This window comes from Sorex fumeus, unplaced genomic scaffold (assembly GCF_029834395.1).
Source record: "Sorex fumeus unplaced genomic scaffold, SorFum_2.1 ptg000014l, whole genome shotgun sequence".
NCBI lineage: Eukaryota > Metazoa > Chordata > Mammalia > Eulipotyphla > Soricidae > Sorex > Sorex fumeus.
In genome coordinates this window covers 29,221,708-29,248,690 of record NW_026606071.1, presented here as the reverse complement: position 1 = coordinate 29,248,690, position 26,983 = coordinate 29,221,708, and the positions used below count along the sequence as shown (strand labels likewise).

Here is a 26,983-nt window from a genome sequence, read left to right as displayed (position 1 = left end):
TCAAAAGTGTAACTGAGCTCTAAAAAAAATAATATGAGTATTAGGTCCAAGTTTAAACAAATAGTCATGTGAAATACCTCTTTTTTCAGTTGAGTAATAAGAACATTTAACAATATGTAGCTGATTACAAAGACATAATAATGGTGAATAACCATGATATGTTATATAAGTGCTGAAAATACCATTAAGTGATTGGGTACTATTTTAAACCAAAAAAGAAATAAATTTTAAAATTTTGGTTCCTTTTTATTAGCAATTTCAGGGTAGATCAGAATACTGAATATTCTGAGATATTTGATGAATCTTAGGACACCAAATCCTCAATATGGTCCTTGGGACACTAATATTATCTACTTTTAATGAACATTTAGTAGAACATGCAGATAACTTGACCAGGTTCACGCAGCTAGTAAATAGATTTTTTTCAGAGTCTGATATCTTAAATATCATCATCATAAAATGACTAAAATATATTCTCACAACACATATGAAAGAAGCATTTCTTCTATCCTTTTATTATTCTCTATGTCTGTTGTTGGCTAACAATTTACTGTCTTAGCTTGTTCTGTTTTACAGATATATCTCTCATGGATTTAGAAATTTAAAGTTATAGGACACATCAAAGATCATTTAGGTCAATCTGTCATTTTTATAGGAGAGGTAAAATGAGTACCTGTGAACATAAACCTATTGAGTAATATGTCTAGTGATACTATCTTGAAATATTCAGTTCTGTTCCTTCTACTATGCCTTGAACCAGATTTTCTAGTTCAAAACTTTCTCCATTGATTTAGTTACAGAGTACCCTTAATTTCCCTTCATGTACTTTTTAGTTAAAGTCAAAGTACTTCATCAACAAAAGTCCCTTTCTTCCCTTGAACATGTTAATATCTTCAGCCCTAACAGTAGGAAGCATTATAGCTAGATTTTTCTGACTGCGAGAGAATTGGTTTTATAAGAAAAGGTAAAAGGAGAGAAATGATTTCCATTTCTATCCTAAAGCTATCCTAAAGCTTCTAATGTTAAGGAAGTTTTGCTATTAGTATGAAAACAGAAAAAAATGTACTCTTGCTTACTCCAGAGATTAATGTTTGTGAAAGCTAAGTGTAGCTTGAAATTCTTTGTTCTTCATATGTGTTTGACAAAATTCCCATACACCTTTCATAAGAAGCAAATATTTATTGTCAAAAATAGTCACTTTCTCTTGAATTTTGTTATCTTCTTGCAGCTGGAAAGAATACATTTTCACCTTGGATTAAAGGATAAATAACTTCTGTTGTTAACCATAGCTCAAATTCAGAAGATTAAAAATAAAGTCATTTCTAGGTATTTTTCAGTACCGAAATTTAAAACAAATATTAGTCTATTTCTAATTTTCCCTTAGAGCAATTTATATGAGCTGATTTTCCTAGATTAAAGCCTTTAATTCAATATTAATAAAATTGTCCTTGGATTTTGTATTCAAGTATATTTCTGAAGGTTGAAGGTAAGACTTGATTCCCCCAGCAGTTTGTATTAAGTGATATAAATTTGAAGAGGTATGAGCAAAGAAGAAAATTAGCAATCAAATTTACTGCAGCTTATAAGGAAAGAATGAAAGAATGGTAAAATTCTGAATGGTTTAGGTTATGGTGATTTTTATACTGTTTTGTAGAGTCAGACTTGTAACATTTGGATGAAGCAATTGACAAATTAACTCTAAAATTCAGTACCCAAAACTTCTCTGTGTTCAGTGATAAATGGCAGATTCCCTGGTACTACAAATCTAGTATTAAATTGGAAAATGTACTAGTATTAACATGGGAAATGTTCTGCAGAGTCGAAGACTTTCTGACCGATCTTGTTTGTGACACTTATCCTCACTTATCCCCACTTATTCTCACTACATCCACATATGTTTCTGTGAAATGTTTTTTGGGGGGAATATTTTAAGTGCATTTCCTTTTTTTTATTCTTATATGATTGGATCCTTACTAAAAGGAATAAGGATTTTTGAGTCATTATTAAAATAATTTTTTAACAGTGTTTTTCTGAAATTTGTATTCACACATTTATAATGTGGATTATCCACATATAATAGCAATAGTAATGAGTAGGTCATAGGTATATGTATCACCACTTGCAAGCACTTACTGAACACCCACTGTGATATATTAGCTGTGGTTCACAGTTACATATATATATATGTATATATATATATGCAATTCAAGTTAATGAGGGTAAATGATTCTTGTGCAAGTAGAGCTGCTGAACAGAATCTATGAAAAAATAATAAAGCATATTCTGCACTTACTATATACAGTTGCTATATAAATGCTATATATGGATGTATAGTGATAAGTATATTAACAAAATCAATTATCACCATGTGTGGGAAAGATGATCTTAGTATCACCTTTTTACTGAAGAAGGAGGTAGTTACCTAAGTCACGAAAGATGTTAAATAACATTCAGAGTCTCATAGTTAGAACATGGCAGAATGGGGTTTAAAAAAAGGAAATGGACTTCATCACAAATTGAGTCCAGAATCTGTTTATTCAACATACTTTATCATTCTGCATGTCCTGGATTCCAACCAAAAATGGAGTTTCTAGTTTACATATTTTAATGTCTGTGCAATTATAAAAGTTCTATAAATACCTGAATAGATGTGTATATATATCTATATACACATAGAAATAAGTCAGTCTCTTGCATTATGCCCTGAAATCCACAGAAAAATGTGAAATTATGTGTTTTGAAACAGTCACTGTCACTGTCCTCCCTTTGTTCATCGATTTGCTTGAGTGGGCCCAGTAACATCTCCATTTTGAGACTTGTACTGTGTTTGGCATATCAAATATGTCATGGGTAGCTTGCCAGGCTTTGTCATGCAGGCAAGATACTCTAGGTAGCTTGCCGGGCTCTCCAAGAGGGGCGGAGGAATTGAACCTAGTTAGGTCGGGTCGGACGCGTGCAAGGCCCTACTGCTGTGCTATCTCTCCAGCCCTAAAAAAGATACTGTGTTTCATTCATTATTTATCATATTATTTTTGTTTGAGGGCCACATTCTCTGTGCAGAGAATATCATTCATCTGTTAACATGAATGACTTCTTCAGTCACCTATTAATGAGAAGGGAACTGGTCTAGTTTGTTTTTGTCCTTGCTATTTTTATTGTCTTCCTCTCATTTGCATCATACTCTGATTTAAGGAGTGATTTCATTTTGAAAGAATCTAGCAGAGACAGTGACTCAATGAGATTTTTCCTGTAGGAAATCGATCTTAATGATTGTAACAAGGAGAAAAATCTATCCTGAGAAATTCATAGACAATTCAACACTAATTCAAGGTGTAAAAGTACAACTAAGGTGACAGTCATAGTTATTTATGATTGTGCATCTGTACAATGATGTGTCATGGTTAAAAGAAACCATATAAATGTATTTGGATAATTTAGTAACAGCAAATATGCTTTTTGCTTTTTATTCCTTTAATCATGACCAGGTAGATGGAAATTACAGATTACAACTGTTTTCTTGTACTGAATTACCACAGTTTTTAGGAAAATGATTTTCGTGGGAAAATAGTATTGAAGTTTAAAAGTCTCATCATCTGCCAAGAGCTTGTAATTAGCATAGCAAAGAATTTTTTTTATATCTTTGAGGCTTTTTAGTTTATATTATACAATTTTCCATTAGAGTCTTAATGTTCTTGGTTTGGTTTCTTTTCTTCCTTTGTTCATATAGAATATGTCATTATTCTTGCATGTGTTTTAAATATATATACATGATATCTCTATTAAAATGACATTTGGTTAAAGAAATATATCCACCTAAATATAAAAGTAAATAGAAAAAAATCAAAATTTATTCTTCACTAGTTAATTTTAAAGATTTATAATTTTATTTTATAAATGTGCATTATTTATGAAATAAATTTTTTCCCAACTTCTAAGTTCATATGGTTTTGGTTAGTTGAAGATTCAGACCCAAGCATGTAAAATCCATATGGTATCATAAAGAATAAAAGCATCCTCCTGGAAAGTAATAGACAGTGAAGGGATCTTGGCAAACTGGCAGCTTGATGCTTTTAGTAGGGTACAATCAGCAAGTAACTAAAGAGAATGTCTGAAATGTGTCCAGTGGGGAGGTCAAAAAACATATTACAAAGGACCTGTAGTTCTTGGATTGCCAGTTTGAATTTTTTTGGCACTCTAATCTCCCCTGTATTATAGCAGTGGCTCCAACTATATTTGTGCCAATCCTTCCTCTAGACTGGCACCAGGTGGTATTTCCAAGTCTCTCAATATAATTTTGTCACTATTTCAAAACAACTTCTATATAACCTCACTGAAAATTGCAAAAATGCAAGACTAAATTCTCTACCACGACAGATAAGGTATCCTTCTTGAATTTAGCCTCTTCTTATGTCCAAGCCCTCACTCCTTCTGTTCCCTTATACACTATGCTAGAGAAATATTAAATCCTGTGCTTTTACCCAGTACACCATATTATCATTGCTCCTGTACTTGTTTTCTCTATTTGTAATTTTCCTTCGCCTTATCCAACTGGATATAATTCTCACACTAGTTATACTTGAGTAATTCTCTGAAGATTTTCACATATGTAGTAATTTCTTAAAGTAGAGCTCCTTTTAAATACCCCCCAAGCTTCACAACAATCTGACTTTGCACTCAATCCATGTGCACTTTATTAATTGCTTTTTATTTTTCTTTAATAGATATTCTTTGTCTGGTTTTTTCTTTCCCTTCCATATTGAGCACAGTGCCTGGCCCATTCATAAATGTGTATGGTTATGAATATTAACTTGTTGCTGTCATCTTTTCAAATTTTAAAAGAAAGAAATGAGTATGTTTTTGTGGTCATTTATTACAAGGAAAATTATTTAAATTACTTTCTATATAAATTATTGGGTATATATAATATTTTCTTCCTTTAAGTAATTAGAAGTCTATATGCTTTAAGGTTAATTTTATTCTAGGAACTTCCACTTTGGTATAATCAAACAGAAATCACTATTTAGGAAAGAGGGCAAAGCTCCATAAATCCTAGTTGTGGCTTATTTCAGAAAGCACTAATCTGTATGGTGTCAACCAAGTGCTGACTGATTGGGTCATATCAGGCAGTATCTCCACTAGATGTGTTTAATAGGCATTTATATAGTTTGGCTCATGATGGTATTTGAAGCAATCTTCTCTTTACACTACACCAGGTATGTGGTTCATAATTTTTTGACCTCTGTGATTTATGTGACTGTTTTCCACAGCCTTTGTTTTGGTATCAGAAGTCATTAATCCTTCAAAGTCCTGAAGTTGTAATATTAACTGCCAACAACTTTGATTTGCAATTGGCATGAGAGTATGCTTCAACCATCTAATAACACTTATGATTGTTTTTTGAATGACAACCTTTTTACCACTGATTCTGAAATATAGAATTTCTCCAACTCTATAACAGAGATATCTTCACTCACATCTATCATCTGAGTTTATTTAATTTTGCATAAACCTTTTAGTTATGACTAATATTTAGCAAATATTAATTTATCTGCTGCTAACTAATAATTAGGTGCGTGAGTATTATTTTTAATTTGTCCACATAGTTGACTATATGTTTCTTTATATGTATATTGAGTATATACACATCCTACATATAAACACATGTATATATATATATATACATATATATATACTGGTATATACTGGGAAAGAGTCAGCTATATCTCTTTTTTGCCAACTGGCTATTTTATTTGTAATTTTCCTATGTTTTATGAAGATAGCATTTTAAAAGCCAATCTGAGGGTTGCTAGAAACAGCATTTTCATGCATGAGTTCTTAGTGACTCCTAATGTCATTTAAAATTATAGGTCCTAATACCCCAATTGTATCCCTTATTTGAATAATTATTAAGAATAATATTCTTCAGCCTCTGGTAGAATCTAGGAGGATAAACTTGGAAAAATTTGTTCTTTATATGAAATACCTTTAAAAAGTATTGATATGTTTATTTGGGGGGAGAAATTGGTAGAAGATGATATAAAGTAGAAGCTACAAAAAAGGATACAACCAAAATTATGTTAGTAAGTCCAGTATATAGTAACCTATCTCTTCAGACCTCTGGACAGCATACTAATGAAAGTGTTTGCATACTAACATCAAGTCTATGAATCAATGCAAAAAGATAGTATAGAAGGTAAAGCTCTTTTCTTTCACGATCAACCCAGTTTAATGCCCATCTCAACATATGGTTCTCTGAGTAACACCAGGAGTGATCCCTAGTATAGAGCTAGAACTTAGCCTGGAGCACCAGCAGGTGTGGACAATTTTTAAAAATCTATGAATCAAGATGATCTACCTTTTAGCCTATGTGCAGGTAATTTATTTTTCTTTGTAGGATTTTAGGGACAAAATACCAAGGAAAAAGCTAAGGCTATTTTTAGTTTGCTTTTTGATCCCAATATTTCCCCCAACCTTGAAAAGATTCCCAGGTTGTAGCTTTACTTAGAGAAATCAAAAAATTTCAATTGAATGTGGGTAACCTCATTTTCTGATAATAGAAAAGCATAGTCACTAACATCCTTGGGGAATCTTTGTGTTTTTCAGGGAATGATGTATTTGGAAGAAAGACGACTTGTTCATCGGGATTTGGCAGCCCGTAATGTCTTAGTGAAATCTCCAAACCATGTGAAAATCACGGACTTTGGACTAGCAAGACTTTTGGAAGGAGATGAAAAAGAGTATAACGCTGATGGGGGAAAGGTACATTTTTATGGATCAATATTGCTTAAAATGTTCTTTTATATCACTTTATCTCCTTGTATTTTATAGAAAGAAGTCAGCAGATAAGTCTGAGATTTAAGAGATTTTAAAATCCCAATTCTCAATTTGCTATAGCTTCTTCCAGGATGAAATATATCTACACCCCACTATCTTACCTCCACACCCACACACACACACACCTTTATATCTCTAGAGAACTAAAATAAGATCATGTATAATTGGACCCAAGTGGACCTTATGTTGAATCCTCTCTTGAGAAATGGATTACTGAACTTTACTTCAATGCTATAGAAATTGTTCTCTTGGGGGTGGAGCAATAGCACAGTGGGTAGGGCATTTACCTTGCACGTGGCCTACCTGGGTTCAATTCCCAGCATCCCATATGGTCCCCTGAGCACCGCCAGGGGTAATTCCTGAGTGCAGAGCCAGGAGTAACCCCTGAGCATCGCAGGGTATGATCCAAAAACAAAAAACAAAATAAAAAAAAAAAGAAAGAAAGAAATTGTTCTCTAAACTTAAGATGATATATCGAACTGAGTTTCACGAAGTCAAAGAGACTCACCTCCTCTCTCATATACAAAAAATAATTTTTGCTACCTTTGGATATTGGAAGGTTAGCCAGCTTATATAACTTTACTACACTTACACCAAGTATAAAAGATTCCTTTTTGTTGGCTCTGCTTATTAAAAAGTGTTATGCACTAGTGTGTAATTTACTAAGATTCACTACTTTTTCTTCATTCCCCTCCACGAGAATCTAAGCTCTGACATTCCTAGGGTATGAACAGTGCATGACCTCCTCTGCGTTTTCTGATGCTCTAGCATTAGTGGATGAATTTAGCAGGCTGAAAATTGTATTCTTCCCTATCTCCTTAGCATATGGTTTCGGATCATGTAATGGTTCCAGCTTTTACATTTCCCAGACGTTTTTGTAGTTGTTTATTCTTGACTAACCAACTAGAGTTGTCTTCCTATGGAAACTTTGAATGATCAACTGAATAAATTAAGATAAGAAAAGATGAAATGAAGAACACTAATATAATCTTCATCTTTGAATTTCTACTTCCTTTGAATTTCTACTTCCCCCATATATGTATTCACGCTATATAAATTTATTATTATTTATGAACCATCCCCCCAAATTATGATAATTTAAAATGATAGATTTCCAAATGCTTTAATTTTATACTAAATAAATGTATATATATGTATTTCAGTATTTTTTATCATAAAACAAAATAAGAAAAACTATTTTTAGAAAGTTTCAGTTTTGCCATTCCATCATCCTTATCCTAATTTTATTAGCCTATTTATGTTGTTTACTAATGTAAATTTCATTAGAGACCTCAACTTTGAAATTCACCATGAGTTTGCATAAAAGAGAAAGCATATAAATTATATGGCTTCACTTGTCTTGAGAACATACAGCTGTAAGATTCATCTAAAACAAGATTCATTGTAGCTTTAAATGTCTAGTAGCCATTAAGTCTTTATCAGGCCCCCTGTGATTTAAACCTACTTCCCTAACACAATGTCTGTAGTCCATAAAGTCCGTTAACTCCTTGCCCACAGGGAAATTACTTTCAATGTCTCTTCTGTTCCCTTTCACTGAATACCATGATTCTGTCATAGAGTTACCTTGGTGTCACCTTGGTGAGCAGCCAACCTCATGATTTCAAAGGCTTATTTAGTTTTAAGCTTTCAACTGCAGAGTGGAAGTGTTTATCTTTATTCCATAGAATTTAATTGTATTTCCAGCTATAGAACAGTGCCCTTCATAGTTGAAAATCATCCTGCTGACCCATAAGCAGCAGTGTATATGAAACTGAATTGTTTTTCATGTAGATATGAACATAATATGATCCTTTCATGACCTTTTATATAATTCCTATTTTCAAAATCGTACCTACTTTCAATATTGGCTAACCAAGGCTAGAGAAGTCATTTGTTGTTGGGGAACAACACAAGGCTAACTTTATTTATTATTATTATTATTATTATTATTATTATTATTATTTTAGGCTATTTGTTGGGCTGGAGTGATAGTACAGCAGGTAGGGCGCTTGCCTTGCACGTAGTCAACCTGGGCCGACCCTGCTTTGATTCCTCCGCCTCTCTCAGAGAGCCCAGAAAGCTACTGAGAGTATCGTGCCCACATGGCAAAGCCTGGCAAGCTAACCATGATGCATCCAATATGCCAAAAAACAGTAACAAGTCTTACAATGGAGACATTACTACTGCCAACTCAAGCAAATCGATGAACAATGGGAGGACAGTACTACAGTGCAGTGCTACAGAATATTTGATGCTTTAAGTGTTTTAGTGATATTATAAAAAAAGAAAAGAATACTTTACCATTTTACTGTTTTGCCAGAAATTTCCATGAGAGTGACAGGGAAATGTAAGGAATCTCACCTTTTAAGAAAAGGTATAAAAAAGGGACATATGTTAGTGATTAGAGAAAGAGTATGACAGCTAGGCTGCTTGCCTAGCACTTAATTGTTATATGAACTAGGTTTGATCCCTGGGACCCAGAGAGGCCCCCCAAACTACCAGGAATGATCACTGAGCAAGAAGTAAACCCATTGTGGCCCCCAAACCAAAGCAAATTAAAACAAAATTTATTATACAATTTTATTTGTTCTCAATTAAATATAGCACTGTAGTACTGTCCTCCTGTTGTTTTGCTCCAACGGGCACCAGTAACATCTCCACTGTGAGTCTTGTTACTCTTTTTGGCATATCGAATACGCCACGGGGAGCTTGCCAGGCTTTGCTGTGCAGGTGGGATACTCTCAGGAGTTTGCCAGGCTCTCCAAGAGAGATAGAGGAATCAACCCTGGTTCGGCCATGTGCAAGGTAAATGCCCTACCTGCTGTGCTATCGCTCCAGCCCAATTAAAAGTAACTTATTATTTAGATGAATATATGGGTTCTTATGTTTTTAACATAACTAAATAATACAATGGAGGGAAATCCTCTTACCTTATATAGAAATAAATATAAAATGTTTTACATGACTAAATTTTTGACTTATTATTTCTCTATAGATGCCAATTAAATGGATGGCTCTGGAGTGTATACATTATAGGAAATTTACCCATCAGAGTGATGTTTGGAGCTACGGTAAATAAATATTCCTGATGAATTAAAGTCCTATATACAAGTATTATTAGTGTCATAAAAGCTCTCTTAAGACAAAAATTATTTTTGTTGGACATAATAAATGTAAACTTTGCTTCCTAAAGACATATACACAAATATATATGTATATTATATACATAGTCTTTCATTATCCCATGGTTGTCTAAAATGAAATAATAATAAGAACTGTTAAGTGGTCATAATTGTTGGTTTGGTAGCAAATGGTCTAATCATTTTGAAAGGAAGAACAACTTCCTGTCAAAAGGAAGTTTGGACCCAAAAGATAATAAAACAGGTAAGGTATTTACTTTGCACTTGGTTGACCTGGGTTCAATCCCAACACCTACATATGGCCCATAACTCTTTGAACACTGAGCCTGGAGTCATACCTGAGGACCTTTGGGTATCATCCAAAAATAAACAACAAAGGGACAAAATAAAACAAAGGTAATAAAACTTCCAATTTAAGTTTAGGCCAATTTTATAGAATATCATCATTTTAATATTTAATAACTCATTAAAGAGGGAATTAAATGCAATAAATAAACCTTTACATCTTATCAGAACATCTTTTTATGATATCTCATTATCTCATTCCTACTCTGGACAAACTTGCAGGCTATCGAATGTAGCCTGCCCACAGGGCAGAGTCTGGCAAACTCCCCGTGGCGCACCAAATATGCCAAATACCAGTAACAATGATGGGTCTCATTCTCCTAAAAAGCCTTGAATATAATCTCAGGGCTAGGATGAAAGAGACGTTACTGGGGCCTGCTCGAGGCAATCGACGATTAACAGGATGATGAATGAATGAATGAATGAAATAAACCTTTAATTTTTGCTACTAAGAATCTCTTTTCTATAGTAAGAAAAGAGAAATTATTTTTAAAACAAAGAACATAAATTAAAGCGTTAAACTGAGAGAAATATATTTGAAGGGTACACTGCAAAAGAAGATTATAATTGTTTATATTATAGCTAAGAATCATACTATTTAAATACTTACCAAAAATTGAATAATTGTTAATGATTATCTTAAAAAGAATAATCTGAAGTTTGAAGTTATAAGCTTCAAAGAGTAAGCTTTGTAATCTTATCAATAATAAGTGGTATGAATGAAAAAATACAAGTTGAAATAAATAATTCATTAGAGATGACACTGAAAAAGAAAACAGCTATAATTAATTATTTTATATTAAAAGATACTTGTTTAAATACATCAATCATATTATCTTAGTAATGATATGTTGCCAAAATTTAATTCATTATATTACACCATTGTTGTCCTTTAGGAAAATAATGTTTATATATAATTATCATTAGATAGAGATGATATATAGATATATTTTACTGAGAAACACCTTTATTATCAGAGATAGTTATTTGCATGATAGAATCTAGCATACATGCTTTTATATGGAAAAGCAGTATTCTAATGTTTTCCAAAAAGGTAATTTCACTATGTAAGAAATAAGCCACTAGTTATTCTCTTAAATTTTTGGCGCATATTTTTTACACATAAGTCATTCCACACTCACTACAAAAGAGATTGTTTCATACCATTTATTTATTTTGGTATTAGTTTAAAATTGTACCTACTTCTTTGTATATATACCATAATATAAAGTAATAATTCTGAAAACCCTCTAGACTCCTTGGAGTTTTAATAATAAAGATGCCAAATTTAAAATTAGTCAATATCAGATTTTGTCTGTTATTATATTATGTGGTAATGAATACTCATGCATTTTAAAATGAATTATTTTATGAGCTTTAATATGGTAAATGAAACTAACTTGGGAAAGATTAGCACTACTTAATTAGAAGTAGAAGTGGAAAACAGACTGCATATCTGATATCTACTCTGAATTGCTTTTGTACTTATTAAAAATGTAAGAGAATTGAAATTATGGCACTGAGCTTTTCAGAACTGATACATGAGTCTTACTGTCCTCTAGGGAGCACTGTTTGGTCACTGGAATATGTTTGTTCAAAGTCTGTTGTGAGTATGCTTATTTAATACCGTGATTTCCAATTTAGGAGTCACTATCTGGGAATTGATGACCTTTGGAGGAAAACCGTATGATGGAATTCCTACCCGAGAAATCCCTGATTTATTGGAGAAAGGAGAACGTTTGCCCCAGCCTCCAATTTGCACTATTGACGTTTACATGGTCATGGTCAAATGTAAGACTACAAAATAATTTTATCATCATTCTTGTCATCATTATTATAATTTATACTATAACTCAAGGTGATAGAATAGAAATATCTATCTGCATATTTCCTCTCTTGAAAACAATGAAAGTATAAAACACTTTTGAATGAAGCATGTAAATACTTGTCTTTATTGTGATTTTGTTAATATTAAGCAGCATTATTATCCATGCTATGAAATCAAATTTTATGACTCCTATTTTTTTCATTTGACTCTCATACTTTCATTTCTATGACAGTCATATAGTCATTTATAATGAGCTATAACTCGTCACAATAATGTAAATTTCTTTATGGAAAATAGCAAATAAAGAATGTAAATAGAACTAAGAAAGCTTTAAAGAGACAGTTTAGTAATTAACTGGAATTAGGTTCACCAATTTTAGATGATAAGAGATTAGTATGGCAGAAATGTAGGTAAAAATAAATGATTCTACGTAGATCATGTGTGTTACTTTTTTATTCAATTTCATCATTTGTTTACATCTAGCTATCGTACCCCACCCTTTTTATGCCCCAGACACTTATGTATTATAAATGTGTTTTGGAAGTCTGTGCTCTTAATTTAAACAGAATTAGAGAAGTCTCTGGAGTCCCTGACTTAATTTAAGTGAGATTAGCATTCAGCGATCTTTCTTGTATAATCTCAGGTTTTCCCTTTTTGATTTACACAGGGTTAGCAAAAAAACAAACTGGTGAAGGTGAATAAGCATCTTATTAATAAGAGACTTTGGACCCAGGCCTCCAGATTTATATTCATGACACGTGTGATGCATTCTGACAGTGAGGGAAGAAATAAAAAATGTACTCACCAGATCAGGTCAACATGCCCTTTTCTTGAGGCATACTTCTATTTACTCAATATTAGTTAAAAAGAAACTGATACTTCTCTGCAAAGTTAACCTTTTTAGGTTTCAATAGTTCCAGAAAGTCTTATATTCTTATTAGCATCTTGCGACCAACTGGTGTTTCTAGATTTATTTTCTTAGTGGACACAGTTGGAATACTGAACATTTGAGCTCTGTTAGGAAAGAAAACAATTGGGTAAAATTAATGATATATAAAATGCCACCAAATTACAATTCCAGAACAAGAATAAAAATGAAATGTTCAGTAATAGTAAAAATAAGCATTATGACTATAGAATTAAACACTAGACATCCATGCTACAAAATTTACAAATAAATTAGTTGCTTTGCTCATAAAATTAGCATATTAAATTACTTATGTTTTTCATTTAAATATTCTGATAAAATAGTGAAAATCAGGAAAATGGTTTTCAGAGCTTTAATAACAAAAAGAGGGTTATTTGGCAAGAAAATCAAAGGTAGTTCAGTGCTTCCATTCTTCTCTTACTAGTAGGGAGATAAGATCCTTCTTTATTTAGATTCTTCTCTAAGTTATAAGACATAACTTTAAAATTGCTGACAGTATTTTTAATAGGAAGGTCAAGTACTAAGATAAGCTAATGGCTATTGAATAGCAAGTTATCAATTTGCATTAATTTTAATGATTTGCATTAGTTTATTTCCACCACAAAAAAGTATCATAAGCAAATTGTTTTCTGTTCCATTTTTCCCCTTTTGTTAGTATATCACATTATAAATCCTTAAATTTTAAATCATGTCACTCCCTTACTAAGGTGATCATTTTATTCCAACAGCTCTTATGATTACACGAGTTTCTTTTACAAAGTATTTTTTCCAAAGGGACTGGAGAGATAGAACAGGAGGTAACATGTTTGCTCTGCATGTATCTCACCCCAGTTTTAATCCTTGACACCACTTTTGTTCCCCTAAATACTAAATACTGCCAGGAGTGATTTCTAAGCTAAAAGCCAGGAGTAAGCCATGAGCTTGGCCTGGTGTATCCTCTCCCTAAAATAAATAAAATCGGTCAAAATTTAGGGACTGAAGAGATGTGCAGTGGGTAAGGTAGTTTGCTTTCCATGCAACTGACACAAGTTTGATTCCTGGGACCCCAGACACTACCCCAAATCCTGACATGAGTGATCTCTGAGTGCATAGCCAGGAATAAACCTGAGCATCACTGGGTTTGGCCCAGAAACCAAAAATAAATTAATTAGTTAATTAATTAAAGTGATTTTACACAAGTGGGGAAGGTGAAAGAAAACATCTGAGATTTTATTTTTCTAAAGGTAGCCTCTAGATTTTATTTTCTGTAAATAAATATTAGTTTTAACTTAGATCCACAAAATGAAATTTTAGTATAGAATGATTTAGTAATTAAGTCAACAACTGAGATGAGTTTTATTAATTGTTATCCTTTTATTAACTTTCTATTTCACATCATTGGCCTTTATTTTTGTACACTCTGTATATGTTTTTCTAATTATGACTTTTTAAACTCATTTTTTGCATATTAATTTCCAGGTTGGATGATTGATGCTGACAGTAGACCTAAATTCAAGGAACTAGCCGCTGAATTTTCAAGGATGGCTAGAGACCCTCAAAGATACCTAGTTATTCAGGTTAGTACCTATAACTTATATTTTTATGAATATTCCAGTGTCTAAGTAAATATAGGATATATAGATAAAAATATATATTTAAATATATTATACAGAATATTATATAAAATGTCATGGAAAAGAGACTTTATTTGATGATGGAATTGTGTTTAAAGCCACCTCTAATGAGTATGTTTAGTAATACATGTACTATTTTATTATTGAACAGTCAGATAATTATAGTTCTGCAAATACACAAAATATTCTTACTAGGTAGTACTTCTAGCACTCTGATTTTTATTAACATCTCATATGATCAAATTCATTATAAAAATCTTCCTCTTATACAATAAAAGAAAAATAAATTCTACTTTACTAGTCTATTGTTAAAGATAATCAAGACTTTCATCATGCTGATAATTTTCTAAAACAAAATTTTTGTTTGATAAAGTACGTTATATTTAAGTGATGGAATATTCAATTTAATTATCTAAATATGAATTAAATGACAATAAGATAGTTTGTATATCAATCACCAAATAGATTCATTTTAAAGTATAGTATATGTATTTATAATTATTTTTACTCAAATCATCTATAAACAGATCTTGAATTGCAGTAATTCATGTTTTCTCTATGGAACAAGGTGTAGCTCATGGCATAGTGCATACCTTTGATGAATGAGGCCCAGGTTAGACACTTAGCCTTATGAGATGAGGACATGTATATGGATGAATGTGCAGAAAAATTCTGGCACCCCTTATCTTTAACATTAGTTAAATAAAGATAAAATTACATAAAGATAAAACTCAGGTTTTAGAAGATGATGATTTTCAGGAATATTATCTTCCAAATTAACTTTTATTAGCTGAAATGTTTTATAAAATGTCATGTCAAGTTAAGAAAAAATATTTAATTAATAAATGAAATAAGAAAGTTTAAGTAGTACCCCTCCCATCACATTTATTTATCAGTTGTTCAATGATTTCAAGTGATATTACCTTAACATGGAACAACTATGTTCGTAGTCTTTGTATATGGATACTTATATAATAAGGAATCAACCAAATAAAATAACAATTAGATAAAATTGATTTTTATTATTTATTTACAAAGCTCCAATACCAACTTAGTAATTAAATCTATCATTATTCCCAAGTCTAAAATGAATAAAGTAATCTCTAACACTCAATGCATTCAGCTTACTCATTCTAAGAACAGTACTACATTCTCCTTATGTTGCATGTGTTAGGTCATATCAGTATATTATATGATATTTGTGACTGGAAGTTATGCCAAATATTGTGTAATTATCTCATAAATTTTCGGTGAACTTAATTTTTGTATACAATTACTTCATTAGCCACATGTTTAAGCTGAAGGAAAGAATGATTTTTGTCCATTGGATAATTCTTTAGGGTGATGATCGTATGAAACTTCCGAGTCCAAATGATAGCAAGTTTTTTCAAAATCTTTTGGATGAAGAGGACTTAGAAGATATGATGGATGCTGAGGAATACCTGGTCCCACAGGCTTTTAATATCCCACCACCCATCTATACTTCCAGAGCAAGAATTGATTCAAATAGGGTAAGAAGTGATTACATACAGCTTTGCATGTGATTTCTAAGAGACAAACAAAAAACCATAAAAATACACTATAAGAACTAAAATTACAGAATAAGTATATGTACAAATCAGTATGATTTTTTTCTTCTTTTTTTTAAATTTATTTATTGAATCACTGTGAGAAAAGTTACAAAGCTTTCAGGTTTAAGTCTCAGTCATACAATGATCAAACACCCCTCCCCTCATCAGTAATTATTTTTCACCACCAAGAATCCAAATATGCGCCCCCTCCCAATGCCTGTGAGGCAGATGATTTCTACTTAACTCTCTCTACTTTGAAAACATTCATTATTTCGACAAAAGATGCACCATTATTGTTTGGAATTTGCCCTCAACAATCAGAACTACTGAAAAGGCATTGTGAAATAATTTGTTTTCTATTGCTGGTTATGAAAACCCTATGATGTTGCGCAGCCACCATCAGCTACTTTGGATTTCTGATACTTTGTTAATTAAGTCTGGAGGTATTTCTGCCAAGAGCCGGATAATTACGAGATTGGTTTTTGTGCTTCTGGTGCCATGGTCGTGCCAGAGAGTCACTCATGGGGAGCAACTTGGCCTCTGTTGGGCATGAAGGACTGGTTCCACCCCCCTTCCCATGTGGCTGCAGTTGCCCCATCACTGCCGGCTCATATCTGGCTTTCCAATAAGCTCTGACGCGGTGGCCACCATGCTGCCGGGGTTGGGGGGGCGGCGGAAGAGACAGATACCCTTTCCCTCCCGTTGGGGCATGGTGCTGGAGTTTAATGCATAGTCCACATTTCTGCTGCAAGCTGCTGAGCTCTGGATTAGTTCCATGTACCTCTGGTGCCATGGCCGTGCCAGAGAGCCGCTCATGGGAGTCAGCTCATGAACTTGATTGGGCATGAAGCAAATCAGTATGATTATTTGAATAAAACATAGCAGCAACAAAAATATTCCAAGCTTACAATATATATTAAAGTTGGAAGACAAACATAAACATTACACTACTCATTCTTAAATTTCCTCCAATAGTTCAAAAGAAAAAATATTTTTCTATCAATTAAATTAATGAAAGATCAATTTTAGTACTAAATTTGAATACAACCCTACATTTCTGAATTCTTACCAAGATAATTTTTTGTATTCTTAATCAGTTGAATACAAAAAAATTATCTTGGTAAGAATTCAGAAATGTAGAGTTGTATTCAAATTTTGGTATTCTTAATCAGTTTTATGCCTCTTGGAGAGCCCTGCAAGCTACCAAGAGTATCCTGCCCATAAGGACAGAGCCTGGCAAGCTCCCTGTGGCATATTTGATATGCAAAATACAGTAACAACAATAGGTCTCATTCCCCTGACCCTGAAAAGAGCCTCCAGTCATTGAGAAAAAGACTAGTAAGAAGAGGCTGTTAAAATCTCAGGGCTGGGAGGAATAGAGACATTACTGGCACCCTCTCGAGTAATTCGATGAACAATGGGATGACAGTGACAGTGATCTAATTAGTTGATATGAGTTATTATTCAAGATGTAATATAAGTATACCTTCTTTCATTCAGTTGAGTATTAAACATTTTCAGTTAAATTGCAGAAATTTCAGTTAAAATGCAGAAAAATAAAACTGTAGAGCTCTTAGAACTAATGTAATAATTTTGGGGTGGACTGCTCAATAGTTCCTAAGAAAGAAATTTATGTTTATTTTTAAAATAATTTATTTGGAAAGATTAATTTTAAGTACTGGTTCTACTCTTTATGAATTATACTCTGTCACGGAAAATGGCCAATTAATGTATTTATTTATTTAAAACTCAATCATTTATTCAACATGAATAACTATTTCTGCATTACTGGACACTTGAGATTCTAAGACCTTGACTAAATCTCTGTCTTCAAGAAATACCCAGGATGAAGAGAGAGCCACTGACATACAGAGACAGAATATAGCCTGCTAAGTGTTATAATCAGGATCTTAGAAAAGCACTAAGTATATATTTATAGTCATTTTCTTCTCTGGATTGGTATACACGTGATTTATTTAATTTAATTTTCCGTAGAAAATATTATTTTCTCTTAGTTTCCTCTAGCAGGTAAGATATTATAATAGCTGACAAAAAAAAGAGCACCATCTATTGACCATAGACAAACAAAAAAACTTTCATCATGCCTGCCCATCCTCTAAAGGCATTATTTGCTGTATTTCAGATTTACCACACTAATGAATTCATACCTGAAATTGCTATGTGTCAATGCACGGATGTTACCTCTTAATTCTCGCAAGACTCCCATAAAGTTATATTATTATTATCTCCAGCTATAAATGGAGAAACTGACCACAAAATATTTGAGTAGTATTTTATATCTTATATAATAGCAGGATTCTAATGTAAGTAGTATGTTTCTGCTATGTAAAATATTGTTTCAAAATTTTCAAAACATATTGTCCTCATGGTATGGGTAGCTTTTTTTGGCATTAACCTTAAAATCTAGGTTTTTTGAAAATCATTTTCAGATAACTTTTTAAATATAAAACACATACTTCAACTGCCCAATAATCCCATTTAAAATATCTATTTATTTATTTTTAATAAAATCACCAAGAATTACAAAGTTACAGTTATTCTTGATTAAATTTCAGTTGTACAGTGTTCCTACATCAATTACTTCATCAATGTTAACCTTCCTTCACCAGTGCCCCCAGTTTCCCACTACCCATGATTCCCTCTGTCATTGACATATTTTTTTTAATTTATTTATTTATTGAATCACTGTGGGAAAGGTTACAAAGCCTTCAGGTTTAGGTCTCAGTCATGCAAATATCAAACACATTTCCCTTTACCACTACTTATTTTTTTACCATGAAGAACCCCAATAAGACCCCACCCCCCACCCCTCCCAGTCCCTGTGAGGCAGATGAATTCTAGTTAACACTCTATCTGCTTTGATTAGATTCATTGTTTCATTAAAAGATTCACCACTATTATTTAGAGTTTACCCCCACCCCCTTCCAAATCAGACATGCTGAAAAAGCATTGTGAAGTGATTTGCTTTCTACAGCTGGGTTCAAGAATTAAATGTTGGTTTTGGACTTCTGCTATTCTACCTATTGACCCTGGAAGTATTTCTACTGAAAGTCAGATAGTTAAGAAACTGGTTTCTGTGCTCTGGAGTCGTGGCCGTGCTGGAGAGCCGCTTGTGGGGGGCAACTGCTGGCCTCAGTAGGGCGTGAAGGGCGGACCGAAATGCCCCCCTTCCCATGAGGTTTTAGTCGTCCCCACACCCCCGGCTCATACCTGCTGTCCACAAGGCTCCCATGCGGCCACCATCCTTTCCAGAGAAGAGAGGGTGAATGGGGCAATACCCTTTCCCCTCTGGGCAGACATGATGGCCTGGATTAATGCATAGTCCGTTCACTTTTCTGCTCCAAGCTGCCGGGTTCTGCATTAAGTCCTTGTGCTTCTGGGGCCGTGGCTGTGCTGGAGAGCCGCTCGTGGGGGGCACCTGGTGACCTCGGTAGGGCGTGAAGGACGGACCGGAACGCCCCCCTTCCCATGAGGTTTTAGTCGCCCCCACACCCCCAGCTCATACTTGCTGTCCACAAGGCTCCCATGCGGCCGCCATCTTTCTTTCCAGAGAAGAGAGGGCGAATCGGGCAACACCCTTTCCTCTCCGGACAGACATGATGGCCTGGATTAACGCATAGTCCTTTCACTTTTCTGCTCCAAGCTGCTGGGTTCTGCATTAAGTCCTTGTGTTTCTGGGGCCGTGGCCGTGCTGGAGAGCCGCTCGCGGGGGGCAACTGGTGACCTCAGTAGGGCATGAAGGACGGACCGGAACGCCCCCCTTCCCATGAGGTTTTAGTCGCCCCCACACCCCCGGCTCATACCTGCTGTCCACAAGGCTCCCGTGTGGCCGCCATCTTTCTTTCCAGAGGGAGGAGGGCGGAAGGGAGCAACACCCTTTCCCCTCCGGGCAGACATGATGGCCTGGATTAACGCATAGTCCTTTCACTTTTCTGCTCCAAGCTGCTGGGTTCTGCATTAAGTCCTTGTGCTTCTGGGGCTGTGGCTGTGCTGGAGAGCCGCTCATGGGGGGCAACTGGTGACCTCGGTAGGGCGTGAAGGACGGACCGGAACGCCCCCCTTCCCATGAGGTTTTAGTCGCCCCCACACCCCTGGCTCATACCTGCTGTCCACAAGGCTCCCGTGTGGCCGCCATCTTTCTTTCTAGAGGGAGGAGGGCAGAAGGGAGCAACACCCTTTCCCCTCCGGGCAGACATGATGGCCTGGATTAATGCATAGTCCATTCACTTTTCTGCTCCAAGCTGCTGGGTTCTGCATTAAGTCCTTGTGTTTCTGGGGCTGTGGCCGTGCTCCAGACTTAACTCTGATTTTAAGGGAGAAACGTTGGGTGGTTTACTTCCCATTGATCACTTTGTATAAAGAGAGATGTCGCGTGGCCGTGTAAGCGACCACGCGGTTTTGAGGAAATGTCCTAGTTCCCGCATACTCAAGCTGTGCTTGTAGAGGCTTCTGGTCACCGGGGTTCCATCTGGGGGAGGCGGGATGCGATACCTACCCCATCTGGGACTTCCCGATGATCTCGGCTCTTTTTGGAACCTGTTTTTTTCTTTTTCTCCGGGAGCTGTGGGTCCCGCCCTCCATGTGGCCCTTCTCTTCCAGCTATATGCTGCAAAGATGGTGCTGGGGGGCGGGCTGTGGGCATGTCTTCCGGAATCAGAGCATACCTGGGAGGTGTAGTCCCGGGAGATTTGAGGAAATGTCCTAGTTCCCGCATACTCGAGCTGTGCTTGTAGAGGCTTCTGGTCACCGGGGTTCCATCTGGGGGAGGCTTGTCATTGACATTTTAGGGTGTAATTTAAATATAGGGAAATATGGGTACCTTAATATTTCTGTTCCATGAAGAAATCATTATTATAGTCCTTTAAGAGGAATTACCCCTAAATGGTTTAAAAATTAAATCAAATGGTAGATACTGAGTATCAAGTTTATAGGAAGAAATAAGTATTTATCATGTGTGGAAAGGTACAGTTATTTTTTCTGTACATTTAACAAACTGTCTACATTATAATTTCAGTATTCATAATGTTGTGTGACAAATTATTTTATTAAAAACGGAGAAGTCTCTGCAAAATAGGTTATCTTCTTTAATGAAAAGCTATAAATGCCAAGAACTTGACTCCGTTTTTTTTTTTTTCTGATATACTCTCAAATGTCTGCTATCTGTACATTTTCACTTTTTCACAGTGTAAGGAATTCTTAACAAATGTTTGAGTTAACTAAATGGAACTTGTGAAGAAAAACAGGAGCTACTTGATATATTATTTGGCTTTTATTTATCATTTTTTTCACGTTATTATTGAAACATAGTTATATCTAGATTTCTTTTAAATTTTTCAGGTCTTGGTTAGAAAGTTATACTTAAAATCACTGTATTTCTTAGCACTTGAAACTGGATTAATCAGCTATGTATTTTATCCTATTTTCTAGGTCTAGTTTTGCATAATATATGAGGTTATCTTTAATATTTGTGAATGCTGTTTACCATGTTTATTTTTCAAATAAACTGTATATCTTTATGAATAGGATGGTTAGAACTTCAATTTTGGTCTCTGTGATCAACTTGTATAAGGAAACAATAAAGAGGATTTAATCAAACCCATCCAAAAAAAATATCTATCAATTTTGAAGCACAGACTCGATTCACTAGCTGAGACTATTTAAGTAATAATCTGAATTTCTTTATAACTTTGTATCATCATTAACTACACATAGTTTTGTTTTCCACATAATATTTGTGAAATAATTTTTGATATGCTACAGCTGGGCAAGAGAATTATTTCTGTTGATACATTTCCTTAGCAGTTAAGTTATAGAAGTAATTTCTTCTATAGTGCTTTTGATTATTTTAAGTCTCATATTTTTATAAGTAACTTTGGAGCACAAAATCAATAATAATTTTGATATTTATTAGCACATTGAGACAAATTCAAGTAGCATTTCAAAATATTCTCTAATTTATATCTTTTTTATTGTTTGATATTATTTATTCACAACACTTTCTTTAATACAATGTGCCATAAACACTCTCCCATGATGTAAATAAGTGAATATATGAAGTGAATTTCTGCAATCATCAGTTTTTTGCATAGCATAGCGGTAGGGCGTTTGCCTTGCACACAGCCAACATGGCCGACCCGAGTTCGATTCCTCTGCCCCTCTCGGAGAGCCCGGCAAGCTACCGAGAGTATCTCGCCAGCACGGCAGAGCCTGGCAAGCTCCCCGTGATGTATTCAATATGCCAAACACAGTACAACAAAGTCTCCAATGGAGATGTTACTGGGCCCGCTTGAGCAAATTGATGAACAACGGGAGGTCCTTTACCTTTACCTTTGCATCTATAAGAGAGATAAAACATTTTCTCTTTAGTATATTTAAGAATGCTGCCCACTGATTTACCTATAGTAGACACTCTATAGAGTAGACACAAATACCAACCAAATGAGGAAACTCAGTCTAATCATTCAAAAGTTGTCAGTCACTGTCACTTGTGATGTGATAGTATCTCAAAGACATACTGAGGACTGGGATAACTTTAAAAGAGAGAAAAGGAAAGAGTGAGGATGTTTGTGTGGAGACTGTCAGAAAACTAAGCATGCTAATTATAAATGAGACATCTTATGTGATGCATGTTTTAATGTGTGTGTGTGCATGTGTGTATTATTTGTCCTAAGTTGAAATGGAAGCAGAAAATAGAGAACGATAGCTAAATCAGTCATTTCGGAACTGTTACTTCAAAAAAGTATCATTTGGGTATCTGTATGTTTGCTTGCAGACCTCAGGAGCCAACATGGTACTGAGTTAACTCTGAGCCTCTCACATGCAAGGCATGTGTTTCTGCCCACTGAGCTGTCTTTTGGACACTATAGTCTAAGTTTTCTTAACTGCTAGATGAAAATCAGAGTTAAAGCCCTCTGCCTTCCTGAGCTGTTTATTGTAGGTTTTCTTGGCAGTACAATTTGCTATAAATTATATGTGTTACTTTTATTTTTTTATGTATAATCTTACCTTTGTACTTTTGTATATTCAGTATACTGATAGGTTTTAGGTTCTATAACTACTCCTATACCCTTTGATATACTTATTTGAAGACAGCCTGATTTTCATAAATGTTAAGTTTGGTTTTACTATTTCTCTATTCTTTTTCTGTTAAGGCATATAAACTTTGCCTTTTTCTTTTGAGCTATTTTGAGTAATGTTTATTTTGTATAATAAAATATAATTATTAGCTACCACAATAATAATTACAATAGCTAATATTATGACTAAAGAGACTAAAGATATTTTAACTTTAATTAATCTGAAATTTAATTTCATATTGAAGCTTCAGTGCATTTTTATAGAGAATGAATTGGTTTGGATTATTGCAAGATCATTCAATTCTTTCTGATAAATAGATCCAATAATTTTATTTCACCTCCTTGGAAACATATAGCAATTAACTCTCCTATCCAGGGTAAGAGAAAGGAAGTGTGACACATTGGTCTTTTGGATGACCCAAAATGGATTTAAGTTTTCTTTACTTCCTTATGATGTCAGAAAGAAAAACTATTGAGATGTTTTTCCCTCCTCCTTCTACCCCCATATCTTCAATTATAGGGAGTAAAAATAAATTAAAATATGCACAAATATGATTAGAATATGTGAATGATAAAGAAAATAGAAGTTTATTATCTCAAAATTGATAATTTCTAAATAATTATATGTAGGATGAATATTTCATTGCTCAGAAGCTTATTCTATATACTTTATTTTGTACCTCACTTTGTCCTTGAATATATTTTACAGCATGATGAAGGTGTTTTAATCGGCATACATGTTATATCTCATGTAAAGCGATATTTTTGTTGTTACCTTTAACACTATAATTCATCACTCAAAAAATAGAAATATAAGACACATTTTAACAGTTCATGAACCAATACCTGTTCACAGATATATAAAAAAGGTTCAAAAATACTTGTCTAACCCCTTGGGTATAATTACTGTGTCATGAACCAATTAGCTAGATAGGTGCTGATCTGCAGCTCAAAAGAGGTTGAAGAGCGTTGGTAAATATAATATTTCTAATGTTGTTTAAACTAGTAGAAACCCAATCTTATTTATAATACATAAATAGTGATTCCATTTTAATAATGACATTTTTATATATGAGTGTTTCAAATGGGTTTTCCTTCACAGTTCAATAAATTGAAGCATTCACCTATCTTTTTATGGAATAAGATAACTAATAATATTACCTAAAACTAAAGTACTTCCTAAATCCAGATACTTTACTAAGTATTTCTAATGTGCTATTTCATTTCTATTTCATAGTGTCCTAATAGATGAGTACTAATAATCATCCAATGTTAGAAGTTTAGAAAATTTAGATGTGAAATCTTTTGATAACTTAGAAATGGTAAAGGGCACAGTTGAAATGGAATATAACATTCAATAATCTTGCATAGAAACTTTATTTCTAAAACAGTATAGGGTAGTGGAAGGAAATTCCCTTTTTTCCACTAGCTATAATACTTCTTGCTACTTGTTGTAGTGTAACGGTAAAAAGTAGCTAATACATACACTTTTCATTCAAGTATTGGTTAAAACAAATATGTTAAATTTTAACTATTTTATTCTAAAACTAACTCTTTGTACTTTAGCTTAGGTGATATCACTAGATTAGAATCAGTCCTTTCTCTTTGATTATGAGAAAATGAGATCCTGTATAAACTCCAGATTTTAATATTGTTTTACCATAGAATGATAGAATGATATTTCAAACTAATTATTGTATCACACATTTATGACATCATCTATATAATTAGTGATTTAGGTATCCAAAGTTATTTGAGATGACTTCTCTGTAAAAATATTTTACTTTATGTGATTGGATTAAAAAATAATTTAAGTGCACAATTTAAGAAAGTAGCTAAATGATGTAGTATGATAATTTAGTGTAGATCTGGTTTCCCTAGTTGCAGTTACCAAGTTCTAATAGCAACTTCTATTATGAGAGTTGACAAGTGATTGTGGTCTAAAGATACTTGTTTTACATTTTCCCAAAGACATTTTAGGATTCCTCATTGATATCTTAAATATATATCGTTTTCTCGTCTGTTAAGCCAGAAGCAGGAGCTCTTACTAAGAAAAACTAATCACATAATACTTTATGTCCCAAAGTCTCCCCATAAATCTTTTAAATAGTTTAATTTATTATTATAAGAGACAAAATGAAACAATGCATTGAATATTTATCATTGGCTAGACTCATGTTGGGTGAGAATATGGAGTTACAAGCTATAGTACTTTCATTCAAAAAGTTTATATTTTGGTAAGAAGAAAATATTCTGAGAATTATATACCAGACATTTTAGAAAAAAGATAAAGGAAATCAGAAGGCATAAGAGAGTACGGAAAGCCATTTTTGCCATATCATCATTGAAAGATGAGAATGTCCATTGGTACCATAGTGAAAATTTTGTAGATTAGTTCTGCAAATGTATCAATAAGAAGGCAAAGAGCCCACCATCCCCCATCAAAAAACAAAAAAAGAAAACACAGTATGATAAAAGAAGATGCATTTTAGTTTAATTTTTAAAACTATATATGTGTGTATGTGATATATATATTAGAATGATTTTATTTTATGAGGTGTTGCAGAAAAGGTAGGGTGGGGCTGGAGTGATAGCACAGCAGGTAGGGCGTTTGCCTTGCATGTAGCCGACATGACTGACCCCAGTTCAATTCCTCTGCCCCTCTCAGAGAGCCTGGGAAGCTACCAAGAGTATCTCGCCTGCACGGCAAAGCCTGGCAAGCTACCCGTGATGTATTCGATATGCCAAACACAGTAACAACAACTCTCATGATGGAGACGTTACTGGGCCCCCTTGAGCAAATCGATGAACAATGGGAAGACAGTGACAGTGACAGACAGTGTGAATGTAATAACACCTTTTTGTTTTGTTTAAACAGTTTAACATTTTCATAGTAAATTAAGTATATAAATATTTTCATTTATACACAAATCCATCATAGTTGTATTTATATGTAAATGTACATATTTATCTCTGAGTAACCCAAATCTAAAAACAGCCCAAATATCCATCACTTTGAACAAAATTTTGCACGTAATATGGTACTTCTCAGCAACCAAATTCAAGACTATGAATACTTAAGACTTCAATAGTATGAAGTCTAGAAATTGGTGTTTAAATCCTTTGATTCTCATTAAAATATCCCAATTAAAAATAAATCATTCCTAACTTTTCTGAGAAATAGCTATTAATTCTTCTGTTTTCTCTGTCATGAATCTCAGTGAGGCCCTTACCACTTCAGAGGAATTACTATTATCTCTCCTCAATTGATATGCACATTTTTAAAAAATAGATTCCATTCAGATATAGTGTTGACATTGTACCAAATGCAGGACAATGAGTGAATATTTTGAGCACCTGATCATTTCTAAGCACTTACTCCTTCATATTTCTTTTTCACATCTATCTAGAGTACACCTTCCATTTTCATCAATGGGACATACTTGAATGATATATGTTATATTAGATCTATCTTTATATGACATATAATCCTATTGTCACTAATGGTTGAAGGATTTTTTGACATCTCTTCTAGGAAATACTGTGGTCATTCCAGTTGACCAGACACTGAAATCTATTTTGCACTACTCTCTAACTCACACACACAAAATTGCCCGGAGCTGCATG

At 33.9% G+C, this 26,983-nt stretch overlaps 1 protein-coding gene across 5 annotated transcripts in view; it reads left to right on the top strand.

Annotated features, from left to right (window-relative positions):
* Positions 1 to 26,983, top strand: part of ERBB4 (erb-b2 receptor tyrosine kinase 4) — a 1,197,143-nt gene that overhangs the window by 1,135,673 nt on the left and 34,487 nt on the right. For all 5 annotated transcript variants that reach the window (XM_056111671.1, XM_056111669.1, XM_056111672.1 and 2 more), the window contains 5 exons: positions 6,604 to 6,759; positions 9,830 to 9,905; positions 11,964 to 12,110; positions 14,534 to 14,631; positions 16,029 to 16,199. In XM_056111671.1, the coding sequence (XP_055967646.1) occupies positions 6,604 to 6,759; positions 9,830 to 9,905; positions 11,964 to 12,110; positions 14,534 to 14,631; positions 16,029 to 16,199 (648 nt within the window). The remainder of the gene's footprint in view (positions 1 to 6,603; positions 6,760 to 9,829; positions 9,906 to 11,963; positions 12,111 to 14,533; positions 14,632 to 16,028; positions 16,200 to 26,983) is intronic.